The 19,233-nt window shown below is 41.1% G+C and overlaps 1 protein-coding gene across 2 annotated transcripts; it reads left to right on the forward strand.

Annotated features, from left to right (window-relative positions):
• The first annotated feature begins 3,951 nt into the window (after window positions 1-3,951).
• carm1l (coactivator-associated arginine methyltransferase 1, like) lies at window positions 3,952-18,785 on the forward strand. 2 transcript variants are annotated; one of them, XM_030071301.1, is made up of 15 exons: window positions 3,952-4,113; window positions 4,889-4,991; window positions 6,618-6,743; window positions 7,765-7,946; window positions 8,328-8,432; window positions 9,078-9,188; window positions 12,815-12,992; window positions 13,716-13,806; window positions 15,114-15,195; window positions 15,788-15,873; window positions 16,508-16,597; window positions 17,231-17,368; window positions 17,626-17,715; window positions 18,432-18,531; window positions 18,716-18,785. In XM_030071301.1, the coding sequence occupies exons 1-14, from the start codon at window positions 3,961-3,963 to the stop codon at window positions 18,454-18,456; spliced, it is 1,560 nt and encodes a 519-aa protein (XP_029927161.1). In that variant the 5' UTR covers window positions 3,952-3,960; the 3' UTR covers window positions 18,457-18,531; window positions 18,716-18,785. The 2 variants fall into 2 exon arrangements, with proteins under 2 accessions (XP_029927161.1, XP_029927168.1); XM_030071308.1 differs by lacking the exons at window positions 18,432-18,531; window positions 18,716-18,785 and having other exon boundaries at window positions 17,626-17,719.
• The last annotated feature ends 448 nt before the right edge of the window (window positions 18,786-19,233 follow it).

Below are 19,233 nucleotides of genomic sequence, written 5' to 3' on the forward strand. Positions count from 1 at the left end.
CTGAATAACCTGAAGGTGAGCTTGGGTTAATCCGATAATTTGTGGGTTAATTTGTGGAAAGAGACATATTGTAGCTACAGAACTGACTGAATTAGTTTAGATAATTGAGTAGCAGAGCAATAGATAGACAGAGGATTGAAGTGGATTTTTTTTTTCTAATTCCTTGTACAGAATGTGAGGATCTTGGTTGACGGGTCACCTGGTGCTTATTGATTGGGGGCGGGGCCAGAGCCTCTGACTGCATCTGCGCAGTCATTTGGTGCAGCTACAAAGATCTGACCAACAACAACAAGCTGTGTATTTACATTTATACTGTTATTTTGTAGCCGGAAAAATGCTAATTAGGTAGCAATTGTTGAAAATAAACTCTAACCCTGATTAAGAGCTCATTTTGGAGTCATTTGTTCCCGTAGTCTTCAAAAATAAAATAGTTTTGAATGGTTGCAGTCAGCTTCTCATCCGTTTTGCAGCTGTTTATGGTGGCATCATGACATTTACAAAAACTTTTACAGGTTCATGTGCTGTTTTGTTCTGTTTTGTCCTGTTTGTTGCATGCTTTTTTTATGATTTCTGGAAGAAATCACACCAGATCCAAGACCAGTTTGCCTCCAAAGTCAGCGAGAGAGTTTACAATGAAGTATTTAGCAAAATGATTCAGCCATCTGGTGCATTTACAGACATGTTTACAACTGTGCATTACCCCTGTCAATCTAAACTGTATAAATAAATGAATAAATATCCTGTTTCAGGTCATATTTTGCATGTAGGTGTATTACTATCTTACATATGGATCTCCCTGTACTCATAAACAGAATATTGGCTGTATTATCGTAGAAATGGACCTTTTGTAGACAGCAAGATAGGCGAGGTTGTCTTTTCCAAACTCGGGCTATCGCTGCCTGTTATATAGAATAAAAAGTTGGCAGCAGATTCAACCCTGCCTGCTGTTGCAAAAGTGTGAGGGTCCACCTTCTATAAATAAAATATAAATATAAACATTAATACACACTGCCTCAGAGCGAGCAGCTGGCTGAGAAATGCAGCGGACAAATTTTTAAATCGCTTTTGCACACAACAAACTTTAAATCCAATAGAGTTTAAAGGTCTGCTGACTGTTGATGTGCTTTGTCTGCACCACTTTGGTTTGTGTTGTGTATCAAACAAAGTCATTTTATGGTAGGGAAACAAGGAGGCAAAATAATGTCCATATTTGCACAGCCTCTGCAGAGTTGGAGAAGCTTAATTTGATCAAACAGGGAAACTTCTCCCCTAAAAGGCCAAGGTCAAACCAAATGAACAGAGCTACCAATCAGATAAAGTGTGATGGTTATTAGTCGTGTGTGAGCGGCCGCACCGTCGCCCTGTGTTTTGCTTGGTGACATCCCAGCTGCCCGGCTGCAGAATTCGTGCAAGATGCGAGCCGATCCCTTCCGGGCCTGGAATGTGGGACAGACAGGTGCTGGATTGAAACTCAGTATAGATTCGACTCTGTGCCAAACTGTTAAAGCGCTATACGGGGCGGTCAGATGGATGCAGTGCCCTATACAAACCCCACCGCCCAATCACCTCTCAGCCACAGGGAGGACACACACTGCACCACTGCCACCACTCTGAGCTGCTTTTCTACTTATTTTACTTGTTGAATTGGCTTATCGAGCATCTTGGCTTACCTTCTGATTTAAATCCATGCAATCATGTAAAAATCAAGCCAGTTGTTGCAAACTTGGTGTTTTTTCGGTCTAAATCAGTGGTATCCTGGTGTTGTGTGCAGCTCAGGGTGGGGATCGGACCACCTCGGATGAACCCCAGCACCGAGCAAAGATAGTATACATGCATATTAATAGTATGTGTTATAGTATCCAGCCGCGCAGCGTGGAATATCTGAGAGAGCGATGGCCGGGGTGGGATCAGGCCTCCTTATATAAACTGACACACTGTCATGTTTTGAGTCGCTGGTTCTCAAACGTCTCATGTCCCAAACCCTCAAATAGCCCATCAGCCGACCTTATTGACCCGCGATCACAAGATTTTTGTCCCGGTGAGCCTGTGTGATTCGCATTTCTGAGTTAATGTTGTATTAATCGATTTGCATCATGAAGAGATGCGTGTTAAGACGTTGCACATTACAAAAAACGATAATTTCAAGTGGATTACAGATGCACTCATATCATTAATGTTGCAAAGAAAGTGACATAGAATCAACCACAATACAATTATGTTACAAATGCATCAAAAATGGACATAATTAAGACTTGAATAAGAATCATCCAGAGTCTAAATCTCATCCAGATTCTACATAATTAGATATTTAGTGGTGGTTGATTGACAGATGTGTTTCAATGGCCGATGCTGATGCTGATATTTAGACGGCAGGTTTCACATAATGCTGGTATCATGTTGTTGTTTTTGCGTCTTATTAAATATGATTTAATAATAATAACAAAATAGACAGACACAAAATTGCTGAGGTTAAATGAGCATTTATTTAACACTAATGTTATTCTCTGCATTGTCTCTTTGTGCTGAAGTAGATGTGCACTCCATCTGCAGTGCCCTTTTTTTTAATTGTAGAAAAAAATATCAACTACATAAATGGCCACAGGTATAAAAAAAAAAATTGTAAAGAAAAAAGAAAAAAAACTAAAATTTTAAAATAAATAAACTTAGTGCACTTAACAACCACATTTATCAGCACATAGCAGCATCTTCTTGTTTCTGAGAGAAAACCATAATTTAGAATTTTTAATAAATTAATTAAACATAACAGAACACTTGAAGTAAACATAAAGAACACAGTAAACATAAGGACAGTTTCAGTGTTTTATTTACCAAATACCAATACGAAATCATGTTTTGACTGACAGACAACAGTGTGGCTTGCTTCACAAAATAAAAGTCTGAGCTCCAGCTGGGCCACAGCGAGGCAGACACATGGAAAGGTGCTTAATAAAACACTTAGCCTTCGTCAAAGTCACATTGAAATCAAGAAAACATTTTTTTTTTTTTTTTTTTACATTATCTTCTTTCATTTACTCTTCATTTTGAGGCGAACTCATGATTATGGTGACTGAACTCGGTGGCTGATGCTGCCATCTAGTGGTGAAAGTTGGTAATTACACTGGTGTTTGATTTTACTGATGCCCACAGCAGCACAAATCTGATTAACCTTAAATATGGACTGGGCTGGAGCTGATATATGCCACCTGCTTTCTCTCTGGTAAAAATACAGGTACAGGTATGTATTTGATGATGAAAGGTATCTTTTGCCTGTCTATTTCTATGGCCTAATTTTTTTTCATGCCTGCTGTTGTACTTTAATAACCAATTTATGAAAATCCCATCTAATCTAATTTCATGTTTTTATGGATTAAATTAATGGATTGGGACAAATATGGCTGAATACTTCAAACTCACCCTGAAGAGAAGCCCACCGCTTGGAGCTGTGGATGTCATCTTCAACCACCAACAGTATGTTTCAATTGGTAAGACTCTCTCTGTCTCTCTCTCTGTCTCTCTCTCTCTCTCCCTCTGAAGTTGCTGATTGAGCGTCAGTCATGTGGAGAAACGACACGGGGGAGCAGCTGACGGGCCTCTCCGTCTCCTCGTTGAGGTTTCAGCTCAGAAAAACAGAAAAAAGGGACGGCTGTCAGCTGCTGTGTGTTTTTTGGGGGGATCAGTTCTGGAAAACAAACAGCCGAACCCGGCCTGAGGAAAGAAACATTACTCTGAGTTACAAACCATGACCAGCGCTGACTGCTGCCTTCCTCCTCTCCACTTTCCTTCCTCCTCCTCCTCCTCCTCCTGCCTTTCCCCTCCCCTCTTCTCCCCTTTCAGCCCTCCTTCCCCCTTCTCTCTCTCTCTCTCTCTCTCTCTCTCTACACTCCCCTTGTCCTCTGTTTCCTCCCCTCTCGTCTCTCCTCTTCTCTGTCCCAAACGAGCCGCCTCCTCGCACACAGGAGAATGGAGGAGGGGAGCGAGGAGCCGGCAGCCTTCTCCGTCCGGCTCTTCAGCCTGCAGGAGGAGCAGGAGGAGCAGGAGGAGCTGGAGGAGCTGGAGGAGCTGGAGGAGCCGGGGGGCGAGGAGCTGCGCCTGGACCCCCACAGGGTTTCACAGGTAACCGTGACGACCACTCAGATCTTTTACCTTGCTCTTAAACTGACTGCAACTTTGTCAAATGTCAAGTTTTTCTGATCTGATCTGATGTGATGTGGTCTGAGTTTATTATCGTTTTTATTGTTGTGTCGTTTCATCTTTTTGTTTTCAGTTTCAGTTTGTGTTTAATTCGTTTTGATAAGGAGGATTTGCTAGTTTAGGTTTTATTTTTTTTTTTAGAATGCTTGTTTTTAGTTTTGTTTTGCTTGGCTTCAGTGTTCGTGTTAAAAAGGTCAGGAAACAGTGTTGAAGTGTTAAAAGCGATAAAAACTCAACAAAACACCAGACCATTTAAAAAAAAAAATGTATTCTCACAGGACAGATGAACAACGAAACGAACTGACAGAGATGAAGACGAAAGACATTTTCTCTGTAAAAAGTTTATTTGACTTGGTTTCGTGAATGCGCAATACAGCTTCAGTTCATTATCATTTGTAAAGCCTCATTTTTGTTTTATATTAGTTGATGAAATTTTTTTTTCACATGAAGTTTTCGTTATTTCATTAGTTTTTGTTAACGATAATGACCTTGATCTCGTCAGATCTGGTCTAATCTGGTCTGACCTGGTCTAGTCTGATCTGATAAGGTCTGGTCTGGTCCAATAAGGTCTGATCTGGTCTAATCTGATCCAGTCTGGTCTAATCTGGTCTGATCTGGTCTAGCCTGATCTGATAAGGTCTGATCTGGTCTGGACTGGTCGAGTAAAATCTAATCTGGTCTGATCCGGTTTGTGCAGGCTGATGAAGAGCCGGTGAAGGTGTGCAGACTGAGAGCCGAGCAGGAACTGACTCTGCTCCTCCAACCAGGACTGGAGGCTCAGCAGCTCACGGTGCAGGAGGGTAAGAGCTGCCCTCGCCCACACACACACACACACACACACACACACACACACACACACTCAAACTGCCCCATATATTCTCAGCAGTGCGTATGTGGACACACAGCCAACACATATACATATTCAAAGAGACATGACGTGCATGCTTAGATGCACAGGCAAACTGCAGCCTCTCTAAAATTAACAAATACACACACACACACACACACACACACACACACACACACACACACACACACACTGCACACGGCTCATTGGGAGAATACCAGTGAAAGAGGCTGCAGTAGTGGAAAAAGTGGGAGCCAACAGGCTGCAGAGCTAAAAGCTGAGGGGTGAAGGAGAAGTGGAAGGTTTCGATCCACAAGAAACATCTGACAGCTGTTTGAACCAGTTAGAGTTACCAACAACACGCAGCGTGTCACAGGTTAGTCCAGGAAAGGCTGCAGTGTTGTTGTTGTCGTTTGGAAACCTATCAATCAATCAACCAATCAATCAGTAAGTCAGTCAGTCAGTCCAGTCCTTCCTGATGGTAAAAGTTGCTCTTCTCTGGCGTTAATACTGAATTTTTTTTTAATAAGATTCATTCTTCTGTCAGAGAATCATTCACAGATTAACTACTAAAAGTGAATAGTGAGATGAGGTAGATTTGTTTCCCAACATAGTGAATCATTTATATATATATATCATTTTAATCATTATAAGTATGTTTTTTTCTGATAATTTTTCTAGTAATTACTAATTTTTTGCTCAATGTCCTTTCATTTTCCCCCAGAAATCAAGTGGATTTGCTCAGGCTTCAAAGGGTTAAACATTAAACCTCCTCATGTTTAAGTTTAAATTGAATAGCAGTTCACAGTTTAAATTGGAGTTTAAAGTTTTGCTGCAACTGGATTAAATTTGATCTCATTTTCGAGTAAAAAACTAAACTTGAAGATTTAAAGGAGGGATTCAATTGAATCCAGTTTTAAAGTTTGGTGCAGCCGAATTGCAGGATTTAATCTGGTTTAAAACTTAATCCCTGTTGGTGCAACTGAACCTCTGGACAAACTGGCAGCAGCTGATTTAGTGAAGTGTGTAGATAAAATGAACGTGCTGTCAGCGTGTGTGCAGTGTGTGTGCAGAGCTGAATGTGTGTGTGTGTGTGTACTGCATGCACATGTGCATGACATTTTTTCCTATTTCCTGCAGTGCAAATCACCTCCTCCCCCTTCTGTGTGGTCGCCTGACCTACAGACTCAAAAATTTTCTTTTCTGCACGTGTGTATGTGTGTGTGTGTGTGTGTGTGTGTGTGTGTGTGTGTGTGTGTGTGTGTGTGTGTGTGCATGTGTGTGTGTGTGTGTGTGTGTCTGCATGTGAGTGTGCACACCTCCTCGGTACACTGAACCTCTAACTGCTTGGTTTCTCTGCATGCTGTGGCCCATGATCTGATAGGGCTGCTGCTACACACACACACACACACACACACACACACACACACACACACACACACACACACACACTACAGATGAAGTTCAACGCAGCTGAAAAATGACAGTTTGTCCTTGGTCTGTAGGAAATGCCAGTTTTTCCCCGTCAAAGCTTTTCTTGTTCCTCAAACTGAGTTTCTGTGTGTTGTCGTGCGTCCAGATGACGGCGCGTCGGTCCTTCACTTCACCGTTTCCAAGGAGACGGAGTGTTGCCGGGTCGGGGGACAGTCCTTTTTGATAACATCCGGAAACCTGAGCGTTCTGCTGCAGTTCAAAACTCCTTGTGGTCGGTATTCACTAACACTCAAACACTCTCCTGACCGGCAGCTTAATGTGCATTTCACCAGCATGTTAGGGCTGCACTTGTGAAATAGGCTAAATTCGTCATAATTGGTTTTGTAACAGTGGTAGTAAGTTTTTGGTGTTGGTAAAATTTTTAGAAAAGGCTTGCAAGAGAAAACAAGATGGACAAAGCAATATCACTGTTCGAAATAAGAGTAATGTTTGATCAAAATCAATACATTTAACATAAAGAAGCACTTAATAACCTGCATGGCTGTTTTACTATTGCAAGCAAAGAATCTTTCCCAAACATTTCTCTGATCTGTGGATTCAAATATGAGAAAAGCTGCTTCAGATGTTTCCTACAGCATCAAGATTCGGACATTTCAATCAGTTACCGGGTCAGAAAGGACAGGAGGAGGCAGTGAGGAGGGTTAAGGGACATTTTAAGGGTCAAGGCACCAAAGGGACAAAGGCCGACCAGCAGTGGCATCGCCTCGTGTCGCCTGTGTTGAGAAAACTGCTCGAAAGAAACACTTTGCCATGGCTCTACTGGGTGTTGGGGCCCAAAAAGTTGCATTTAAAGACGTCGCAAAGACTTCAGGTAACATCCAAGTAGCATGTACACTCTGCACCTGCATGAAGGGAAATAACTCCCCACACCAGCAGGTGGCAGTAGTCTGTACTCGTTATTCAAAAAGGGAAACTAGAAGACCCTAGGATGGAGATATACAAACCGTAAACTGCAGTGTTTGCTTCCTATTTTCACTCTCACTCACCACGGTTTCATAATCTAGCTCCTCCTAATCCAGAATATATCAGATACAAAGTCATAAATGGTTTTCAGCCCCTGGTCTTTTGGTTCAGGAAGAAGAAAGGAGGAGGCGGAGGTGAAAAATGATGCCGTTTCCCTTCTTCATAGCCAATCAGAGTGATCTCTCTCACTGACCGCCTCCACCGCCGACTCAAGGCTAAAAAGCCACAGACGGGGGTGTAACAGACCCGTTGTGTCTTTAATCCTCCAGATCTGCAGAACTTCCTGCGGCTCTTAAGGAGAGGAGACGGCAGAGGGCGCAGGAGAGGATGCAAAGAAGGAGGCGGCAGAGGAGGCGAGGGACTGGAGGGCGAGCAGGAGCCGTCGAGGAGACACGCGAGTGTGTCCGAGCTGCAGGCTGAGGCCTCCTCCTCGTCCACACACAGCCTCCAGGTGAGCCACGCAGCTCTGCAAACTGCACCGCAGGCACCAGGGATAAACACACAAATCATCTCTGTGCCTACGTAATCCCAAAGTATGAAGATAAACGTTTTAAAAATGCAAAACTGGTGTTGGGTTTTGTTTTAAAATCTTAATCTTTATTGTTATTGAAGAACCACACCAGTGATTTTGAATACTGCTTTGGGAAAAGATGAGCAGAAATGTGAAGTTTATACATTTTGTAGATATTACTCCAAACATGCAGAATCCACGGTGTGGTCCTTTAAAGAGGAATTTCACTGCCGGAACAGCCGCAGCCGAAAGTTTCCACCGTGTAAATGTGCAGAGTTTTTTTTTTTTTGAGCTGGTGTGTGTGCGTGCGTGTGTGTGCAGGTCCACGGCTGCCTGTCCCAACAGCAGAGCCTGCTTCAGGATTACACGAGGACAGCCACCTATCAGAGGGCTTTCCTGGTCAACGAGGCCGACTTCAAAGACAAGGTGACAAGTTAACATGCACATCCAGGCACACTGATCAGGTTTTATGAATAAAATGATTATTTCTTGTGTGTAATGGCATAAAACTGTTTCATTAGACTCGGCCTTGTCCCGTTAGACGACCAGCGCAGCACTGACCAAATCCACAGGGATTATGTAGCCAATCAAACTGCAGCATATCCATCATATCTGAGGTGAACCACACCGACGCCGCTGCAACGGATGTGATTTTTAATAAATCAACAATATCATACAGTCACAATCAGTGTAATAGACTTGATCAAGGACACTTTGGCAGGATTTAAACTGATTTAATAAGGCAGAGATGGACGCTCCCTCACTTGATCCTCTGCTGTCCAAGTTCATTTAAAGCCCAATATCAACGTTTGTAGTCTCAAAGGGCTTTACATGGACACAAGTTTACCCCTTGATTTAATCCTCATACCAGGCAAGAAAAAAGTCCCCAAAAAACAGCTTTAACAGGAAAAATGGAGGAAAACTTGAGAAGGGCTGCACAGAGAGAGGAGAGCCCTTCATGGCCACAGAGGTGTGCACCAGGAGCTTTTTTTTCCCTTACTTACTTCATTTGACTGAATTTTGGGTGCTCTCTCTCTCTCTCTCTCTCTCTCTCTCTCTCTCTCTCTCCAGGTGGTTCTGGATGTGGGCTGTGGCTCTGGCATGCTGTCGTTCTTTGCGGTCCAGGCAGGAGCCATGAGAGTGTATGCTGTTGAGGCCGGCCCCATGGCCAAGTACGCACAGGTACGTACGTTTGATGTGACGCGTGACTGCGATGCACAATAAGAACAAGAACGAGAATAAAGTTCAACAGTAAGACGAGGATAATTGGCTATGAAAAAAGGAGAACATTAACAGCCTTTTTAGTTTCATCGATAAGGTTTAGCTTTGTCACTTGTGGCTAAAAGAGATCAGGGAGTGCAGAATAACAAATGCATCAAAATGGGTTGTATTTACATTAAAGGGGCATTATGTAAAACTGCACTGATCCTTTTGGCTCATCTGACAAAAAACCTGGTTCACATCATCACCAGTCAATCCATTGTGGTTTAATCAACCCTCATTTTTGCAGCGTGCACCTTTAAATATGAAGTGGGATTACGAAAGACTTCCCTATGGATTGATAAACACAAAGCCAAAAATGAGTAAACGTAAACACCATAACAGAGCAAATTATAACGTCAAAACTCACAACCATAGTATCTACTACTCCTTTTAAAGTCTTTTTTTGAACTTGCAGATGTTATGTTAACCAACAAAACAATATCCAAACACTGCATCCTGTCTGTATCTGTAACCTGAATCAAGGGATTTCCAAACTTTTTCATGTTCTGGACCCCATCAGCTGACTTTCATCATCTAGGGACCCTTACATGAAAAGATATTTTAGTTCGGTTTGTGTTAATTATTAAATTGTTTAGATGTTATACTTGAACACTTAAAAAAAAATCAAAGTGCTGAGATTAAAAATATAATTATAGAAGACTAAAAAAAGAGTACTCATACTTTGTTATTTTTACTGAAGTAAATTATTATGAGATTAAACTATTCCTAATTTTGCCGGACACCACTGAATAAAAACAAACAAACAAAAAAAATCCTCCTTGGACACTGCAGACTGACTTCATTCATTTTAGATGCTCATTCAGTTTCAGCCAATAAATCTGTGGCTGTAGTATCTATAAATGAAGCACAGATCAACTTTGCCGCTCATAGGAATTCTTTTTATCGGCTAAACTGAAGACAAATAACATAAATCATCATTAGATGTCACATTCTTCAAGATTCATCCCCCAACTCTCCAGTCTTTTACAGGCCCAACAAGGCGGCATTTCATCTTCTTGATTTCAGACATTTGTGTGATGTCATCGCCTTTGTCTTGCTGTTGTGAATGAATGAATGAACCCTGATCACTTTGCACTCGTCTGTCATCTGCACATCCGCTGTAAATTCTGACCAAAAGTTTTCATCTGTGACATATTTCTGGGGACGAAAACGAGGCGAAAACTGGAATTTACGATTGGAGCATTCGATCAAAACCACTGAGGGTTCTGTTGTCAAAGACTCTAAATCCAACAAAATTCCAAAGTGTAAAATGCGACTGAAACTAAAATGCATTTTAGTCAAAAGACTGAAACTAGAACAAAATCAAAACTGGCTGTCAACATTAACACACCTTGTCCCGATGGAGTCTGCAGGGCGCTTGAAAGTCAAGCCTCTTTAATAAAACTGGATAGATGCTTCCTCTGATTTTCAGTTGATCTCAGATTCACAGACCGACTGTGAATGTTTGTGCTATCTGGGTAAAGATGAGATACTTGCACGTGATATTTGAAGCTGCTTAAAGGGGTCAGCCGCACAAACAAAAATACCTTGAAACAAGCTCTAACTGAGAGTTTAATTCTGGTTTAGGTTGCCAAATCCTGCGTGCAGATATTAAAACTCAGAGTGTGAGATAAAACCAGACTCTGCAGAAATGAGATTTCAACTTGCCAACACTGAGCTCACATGAAGAATTTGATATATAACGTGTGTGTGTGTGTGTGTGTGTGTGTGCGTGTGTGTTTGTATGTGTGGACTCTAGCCAAGACAGAAACCACAGAACCTGACTAGATAGCGTGCACACACACAGAAAACACACACACACACACACACTCACTCACACATACATCACATGCAGAGCGTGGCATTCTGGGGAGTTAATGGGTTGCGGCCACATCTGGCCCGGGACCCTGCAGCCCAGTCGGGCCTGCAGAGCGATGCTGGTGCTCACACTGATATATGTGCCCGATATGGGCCTTTTCTTAAAGCTACAGCACCAAAACTACACATAGACATATTTTTTTCCACTCAACCTAATCCCAAAATAAGTTCATACAATAATTAAGCAAAGCGCCCACCAATAAAACTCATGACTCTAAAGGTTTTTTTTCTTTTCTTCCTCTGGTTTTCTGTGCACCGTAGCATTGAAAAATATTCATTAGGGTACTTTTCGAGTTATATTTAATCTGCTGCTGCCACAAATCTTTCAGAACTGGAAAGTTTTGTGCTGCCGTTTTAAAGAGGAACTAAACCACAGACTCAAACCTGGTGAAGCCTGACCTCTAGTGGTGGGAAGCAGGATCACTGGACAGTGTTGGGAAGGTCACTTTTAAAATGTAATATGTTACAGATTACTGGTTACTAGTTTACTTTAATTAATTACATTTGATTACTTTTCTACCTAATTTTAAACTGGACAATAAAGCTGAAAAACACTAAAAACACTAAAAACACATATTTAACCCTTTATCGGGCAAGTGACTATTTTTGGTAATTTCAAAAATTTTATATATCAGGCCCATCCCCTGTCTCAGTTAGTTCAATAATCATTTGGTCTTCACCCAGCCAATCAGCAAAGATCGCTCTACATCCCAGGTCACATGATTGTGGCATTTGACCAATCTCATTGGCCTTGATTTTCTATAGGAAAATGAAATTTTTTGAAAAATTTTATAAAAGTAATAAAGTCATGTCATGTTCGCTAATAACAGTCTAGGGTTGTTTTTTTTTTTTTTTTTTTTTAATTTCAAAGTATTTCAATGAGTGCCCTATAAAGGGTTAAACCAGACGGTGTAAACCTCACAACAGTAGTCAACAACAAACTGCCTCGCTGTGGTCGGCTGGTCTCACGCCTGGCAGACAGACACGCTTCAATTTGATCGGCGGACGAGAGGCGGGGCAAATTCAAACGAGAGAGCCAATCAGAAACAACGTTGAAAGTTTGAGCGCACACTGGCAGATGAGTGAAGCCTGTCAAGACCTGCGTCGTCTGAAAATCTGCCAAAGAAAGACATTCTTGCACGGAGAAAATACGCAAATATTCTTTTTACGAAAAAGAATGTATACATATTTAACCCGTTTGTAACCACCAGCATTTTGATTAATATCTGTAATTTAATCACATTTTTTCTCAGTAACTGTATCAGATTTTGTAATTACATGGAACTAGTTACTAGTAATGTCACTTTCCGCCAGTAGAGGTCAGGCTTCATCAGATTTGACTTTGGGGTTTAGTTCCTCTTTAAATCGGCTTGTCTGAATGTTGTTTCAGAGGCTTTTCCATCCTTATGAGAAATAAAATTAAAGGGGAAATATTACATTTTTTGACATAGAAATTGATCAATTAAAATTGGCAGTCTGAATACAAAAAAAAAAAAAAATAGGATTATGAGTACAACGGTGAGTACGCTGTGCTCATGTTATGTTATGATAAACTGATATATTGATGTCCATTCAGATTTTTCTCTGTCATGGATCATGGAAGTCAAGATGGAGGATTATAGAGTATTTCTAGATGTTTTATCATTTTTTTTTGGTCTTTTCTTCAGATCATGGTCCAGAGTAACGGTCAGTCCAGGCGGATCGCGGTCCTGGAGGGGGGGGTGAAGCAGGTCGACTGTCCCGACATGGTGGACGTCATCGTGTCGGAGCCGATGGGCTACATGCTGCTCAGCGACAGGAGCATGGAGAGCTTCCTGCACGCCAGGAAGTGGCTGAAACCCGACGGTGGGTGGGCCAGAAATTAAAGGGGCGCTCACAAAATCTGCTGTCCTGTTGGTCAGTTTTTCCATGAAGTGATGAGAACCTCGTCCCTCCTGGCTTCCATGCAATAAAATCCAAATTTCATACTCTGTGATCATGAGGAAAATGATCAGATATAAATAAAAAAAAACATATTTATCAGTTAAGTTAAACAAGTATCTATAAAATGCTAAAGTTACTTGTAAAAACAGTGTTGCATTTTGCACATTATTTTGTCAGTCAAATACAGAATGACAAAAACTTATCATTTCATTAGCACGCGTTTACATTTTTTTTCCCTCTTTCTTTCATTTGGGAGTTTGGAATAGGAGCTTTTAGCCTACCACAAATCTTTATAACTTAAATTTATAGTGATTAGTCATTTTATTATGATATTACATTTATTATTATCTTCTTTTTCTTGTATTTTACTTGGTTTTATTTTTTAATTACATCTATGGTATTTGATTTTGTTGTGTTTTTATCATACAGTTATTTTTAAGTGCATAGAACTGGGTGATTTGTTATGGTAATATAGAATTATCATTATTAGTAGTAGTAGTACTTTATTTCTCTCTCTCTCTCTGTCTCTCTCTCCCTCTCTCTCTCTCTCTCTCTCTCTCCCTCTCTCTCTCTCTCTCTCTCCCTCTCTCTCTCTCTCTCTCTCTCCCTCTCTCCCTCTCTCTCTCTCTCTCTCTCTCCATGCAGGTCTGATGTTTCCCTCCTGTGGTGACATTCATCTGGCTCCCTTCACTGATGAGCAGCTCTACATCGAACACTACGCACGAGCCAGTTTCTGGTCTCTCTCTCTCTCTCTCACACACACACACACACACACACACACACACACACACACATCCTCGCATGACGACAAAAACACACAAGGCCCCTGTCTTTGTCTGCAGCACACAAACACACACACACACACACACACACACACACACACACACACACACACACACAGAGTCCCTGTAGTCAGGCCTGTTTCCTGTTGGGTGTAAAACGCTCTGCTTCAGTCCTGTTCTGACTCATATACGACCAGAAGGCTTCGATGGTTTAACGTGTGTTTTTTTTTTTTTTTTTTTCAGGGCAGATATTTTTGGAACAAAGCTGATATTGTGTGCCGATACTCAAGATCTTGAAATCCGGCAACGCTCAGGCCAAAAACTCAAGCATTTCCCATCACTCTCCACCGAAACCTAGCAGAATAAAAAACATGAGCACGTTTGTGGCATCCGATCAAAACGTGTCATCCTAATCAATTCAAGATCAGGCCGTCCTGTAGAGTCTTCTGCATTAAATACAGCATGTAGTATAATCAATCAAACAAATATCTGTCATGGCAGATGTAAAAGAAGAAAATCGACTCCATATATCATCCTGCAATGAATCATCCATGTATTTAAATGTTTTCAGATTCCCTCCGTACAGCGACAGATTATTTCCTTTTCCCTTTCCGGCTCTTTTTCACAGTGCGCTCTATTAATAGGAAGTTGAAAACTAAACTATAACTGAGGGAGTGTTTTCTTCTTTCCTAAAATGTCAATCATCTGTTCTTAAAATCAGTATCATTACAGACTAAAACTGCACTTTGTTATTACATTTCTCCAATAATGGCGCAGAGAATTAACCAGATTCCATGACTTTCAGCAGCACCTGCATGCATACCTGTGTGTGCAAGTATATACATGTGCATGGGATGCTGTGTGTGCATGTGTGTGTGTGTATGTGTGTGTGTGTGTGTTTTGCCATGGTCGGTGTCCATCGTGGCTCCACCACTATGTGGGGATGTTAGGCTCAGTCAGCCTTGAGGAATGAAGGTGAATGATGAGCTGCTCAGTTACAGGAACATTCTTTCTACATAACATATAGATAAAAAAAAGATGGAGAGATTTTTTTGGTTGGAAAATGGAAAAATTTTGAATTAACTTGAATATTGGTGGAAATATCAGCTTCAAAAGCCGCAGTGCGGCAACACAACCTGTGACACAACGTGCAAAAGATTTCCTCTTGTGTGTTTCTGCCTCTCTGGTGTAACCCCTAGTTTTCTATACAGTTGTGCCATCCATAACTTTTTATTTTTTCTTTTTCCATCTCTCCCTCCAGGCAGCAGAGGTGTTTCTACGGCGTCAACCTCAGCGGTCTTCACAGCGCTGCTGTCGATGAGTTTTTCAGGCAGCCCATTGTGGTCAGTGCAGTAAAACCTCAACAAACTGCTAGTCAAGAAGAAGCAGAAATAGAAATACTACTGTATAAATCTACAGAAAGAAAGAAAAGAGAAAAGAAAAGGGCGGGTGAATCAGCTCTCCAACAAAAAGTTATTGAATGGTAGCTCGTTGTTATTATTTTTTTTTTCTTTAACTTAAGTAGTGTATGTTTATATACAAACACACATAAGACAGGTTTAAAATTATAAAAATAATTGACTAAACTAAACTAACTAAATAACAAAATAAATAAATAAATAAGTGAATAAAGTTTGGGGGGAAAAATAAATAAAATTTATTTACAAATTTTTAAAACTAAAAATAAAATAAAATAAAATACAACAGTTTAAAAAATACATTAAAAATAAAAAATGTTCCTCCTATCTATGTCCAGCTTCAGTTATAACATTTTTTGGTGATGATCATTATATGAAAGGTCTTGTTGGTCTTCTACTGTTTATCAGTCCCTCCAAATAAGAGTGACCGCTGAAAATGTAACATGTAACATGAGATAAAATGAAAGTGTGTGTGCATGTGTGTGTGTGTGTGTGTGTGTGTGTTCCATCCTTCCAGGACACGTTTGATGTGCAGATCCTGATGGCCAGGTCTGTCAAGTACTGCATCAACTTCATGGAGGCTAAAGAGGAAGATTTGCACAGGTGAGGGTAAAGCTTTGTGTAACTGTATCAAAGAAACCAATGACCAGATGAGGCAATTTTTTTTTTAAAGCAAAAAAGACCTTGGACTTAGCACCATCTAAAAAATATTGCAAGAATCAGAGGAATAATGTCCAAGAGAGACCTAGAAAAGCTTTACCACGCTTTCAAAAAAATCTCCTCAGCCACTACAGCTCATTCAGAGCACCATCGCAGGGGTCTCGACGAAAACTAGGAAATATGATCACAAATCACTGTGCAGCTCTGGGCCCAAATATGTACAATCCTCTGATCTGCTCGTGCCATGTGCCTTTAGTTTTCACTTGCTCTAAAATGCACAAATTAACATTCAAATCTTGTAGCTCCTGCATCGCTCGCCTGGACCTTTGCACGTTTGAACTATAAACCTTGTACCCTTTGCTGTGTTTCTGCTTCTCTGTAAAGCACACTGAGTTGCCGTGCTGCATGAAATGTGCGATACAAATGAAGTTGCATTGCCTTGTATTCACTGGAACGAAGAAAATTCACGTGAAAACAAAGTACAGTGTGCACAATGTGAGTAAACGTGGCCGTGCTTGGTGATAAAATCTGTGTTTGTTGATGTGACTTCACTGTTGCTGTGTGTGTGTGTTTCCAGAATGGAGATCCCCTTTGTGTTCACGCTGCTGCAGTCTGGTCTCGTCCACGGCCTCGCCTTCTGGTTTGATGTGGCCTATCTGGGATCCAAGTGAGAACCGCAGCCCCAGCACAGCTCTGGATTTCCTCTTTTTCAGTTTTCACAGACACAGCAAAAGGGGAGGGAGATGGCAGATGTCATGAGAAAGCTTTTTGTTGGAATAAATGATAGAAACACCGGAAAAAAGAGAAGAGGAAAGAAATGGTACAACACTACAGCTCTAAACCAGAGTGATTTTTACAAAAAAAAAGCACAAATGACACTCAAATTATATCAAAAAAAAACTTCTGCTTCTGTTGCAGGGCAGAGGCATTTGCTAAAGTCCCACTCCAGCCATGGATTAAACCCCTAAAAAATAATCTCTGTTCATCAGTATTACATATTTATAAGTTTTATTCCATGAAAAACATCCCTTAAACTCTTTGGTCCTCATCACATGGCTGTTGTAAAGCAGAAAACTACTTCCCTTAATTTTGGAAAGTGTTTATTTTATCACTAGAAAAAAAAAATGTAACGGCATGTTGGATCCCAGTGTGTCTTTGTGGATGTTTACACTTGTATCAAACCAAATGCATGTTAAAACCAAATGTAAACAGGGTCTAATTGAAGAACCTCTTAAATCTTAAATCAGACACACACACAGCTAAACGTGTATGCCGTGTGTGTGTGCGTGTGTGTGTGCAGGTCGGCGGTGTGGCTCTCCACAGCTCCCAGTGAGCCTCTGACTCGCTGGTATCAGGTCAGGTGTTTGCTGCAGACGCCGCTTTTCGCCAAACTGGGACAAACCTTGTCTGGGACCGTCCTGCTCACCACCAACAAGAGGTACGCCGACGATTTCATGACGCCAACGCTTTCCTGTGCATTATCCTTTTCGTGCATTAGCCTATTTCATTTTCTGTTTTCTTTTGCCACATTACAGGAATTTCTTAACTTACAAATCCTATCTTAACTGTGTGGTAACCATGGCAATTGGGGTCAAGACCTCATTCAGGACAATAGTCATTGCAGATTAAGCCTGTGACCTTATGAGTGCACTTCAAAATAAAATACCAACCATCATTCTCCTGTTCCCGGTCAAGGCAGAGCTACGACATCCACATCACAGCCACCGTCGACCAATCAGGCTTCAGATCAGGAAACAGCTTGGACCTCAAAAACCCGTTCTTCAGGTAAAAGTCAGCTTTCACAGAGAAAAACACACAATAAAATAACAGAATTAACTTAGGCAAGTAAGACGAAGTTGAAAATAAAAAAGCTTTCAGGTGTCCTCGGATGCTGCAGCTCACCTGTGGCTGTTGAAGTTTCTCACTGGCCAGCGGGAGAGGAACGCTGATTAAATGATTGAAAGACAAGTTCATTATTGGATACACTGTTGCCTAAGCTTTGGTGCAAAGAAAAGATTACAATTAAAGGAAAAAATCCAACGTTTTGGGCAAAATAGCCTTTTTCTGACTTCTGATACTGTTCCCACCTCTGTACGTCCTGTGGTTTGATTCCTTTGAGTAGCATTTCCTGTTAGCTTAGCATAAAGACTTGAAGTCTATAGGAGTCGTTAGCCTAGCTGCGTCAAAGTGAGAGTGAAAAGACATGTATTTCAAATATGCATGATAGGAACTGAACCACTGGACGTACAGAGGTGGAAATGGTGTCAAACATCTGGTCTCAGTCTGGGGAAGTCAGAAACTAGGAATTTTGCCCGAAATGTTGGAATATTCCTTTATATACTGGTTGCTGATTGGTCAGAACTGAAACACCGGTACAGGGCTGCTGTCGGTTTCACAGTTTTGGTTTTATTTACTGTCTTTTTTTAAAAAAAAATTAATTCCTGGGGTGAATGTGTATCAACGTGATCATGTAAATTTACTACATGAACTGATGCCTGCAGGATGCCGTGCTGGCTGCATGGCTAGAGGACACGCTGTGACCCAGGAGGAGGAGGAGGAGGAGGAGGTCTGGGACAGGCAGCTTCTCCTCCAGAATGAAGGGTGAGGAAGGCACAAACATGAAGCTTGTCTAATTCACAAAACACAAAACAACAGGGTTGGGAAAACTACATTAAATAGCTATTTTATTACCAGAAATATGAAAGTGTGTTATTTCAGAAATGTAAGCAGATGATGATGATGATGATGATGATGATGACAACTGCCGTCCTCTCTTCCTCCAAAGGTACCACATGAGGAATCATCGGATGCCGCAGCTCCAAGACACACACATTCACACACACACACACACACACACACATACAACTTTTATTGTTTATTGTTTGTTTGTTTGTTTTATCTGTCAATCATTTATGTTTTGTAAAGGAAAATTTGGCCACTAAACACAGAGCCAGTGTAAATATTTCATCCTGTGTGTCGTGTGGCTTATTTTCAGAAGCAACAACACCCACAAACAGCCAACAAATCTCACACACATACACACACAGAAATGTCTAAAGAGTCAGTCTCCCTTGCAGGTGCTGAAAGGAAATCCCTAAAGGGACATTTCTCATGTTCTCATGGTAGCAGAGAGGCAAAATAATTAATCTGAACAGCCATAATTAACAAATACATTATTTTAATAGACAGAAGTCAGTTCACAACTGAAGCTCAGGCATGCAGGTTTTTGCTCCGTATTGCATATATAATGGGGAAAAGTCAATCAAATAGTGTATGTTCCAGCGGTGTGATACGGTGATCATG

The sequence above is a fragment of the Myripristis murdjan genome, chromosome 2 (genome assembly GCF_902150065.1).
Source record: "Myripristis murdjan chromosome 2, fMyrMur1.1, whole genome shotgun sequence".
Lineage (NCBI taxonomy): Eukaryota > Metazoa > Chordata > Actinopteri > Holocentriformes > Holocentridae > Myripristis > Myripristis murdjan.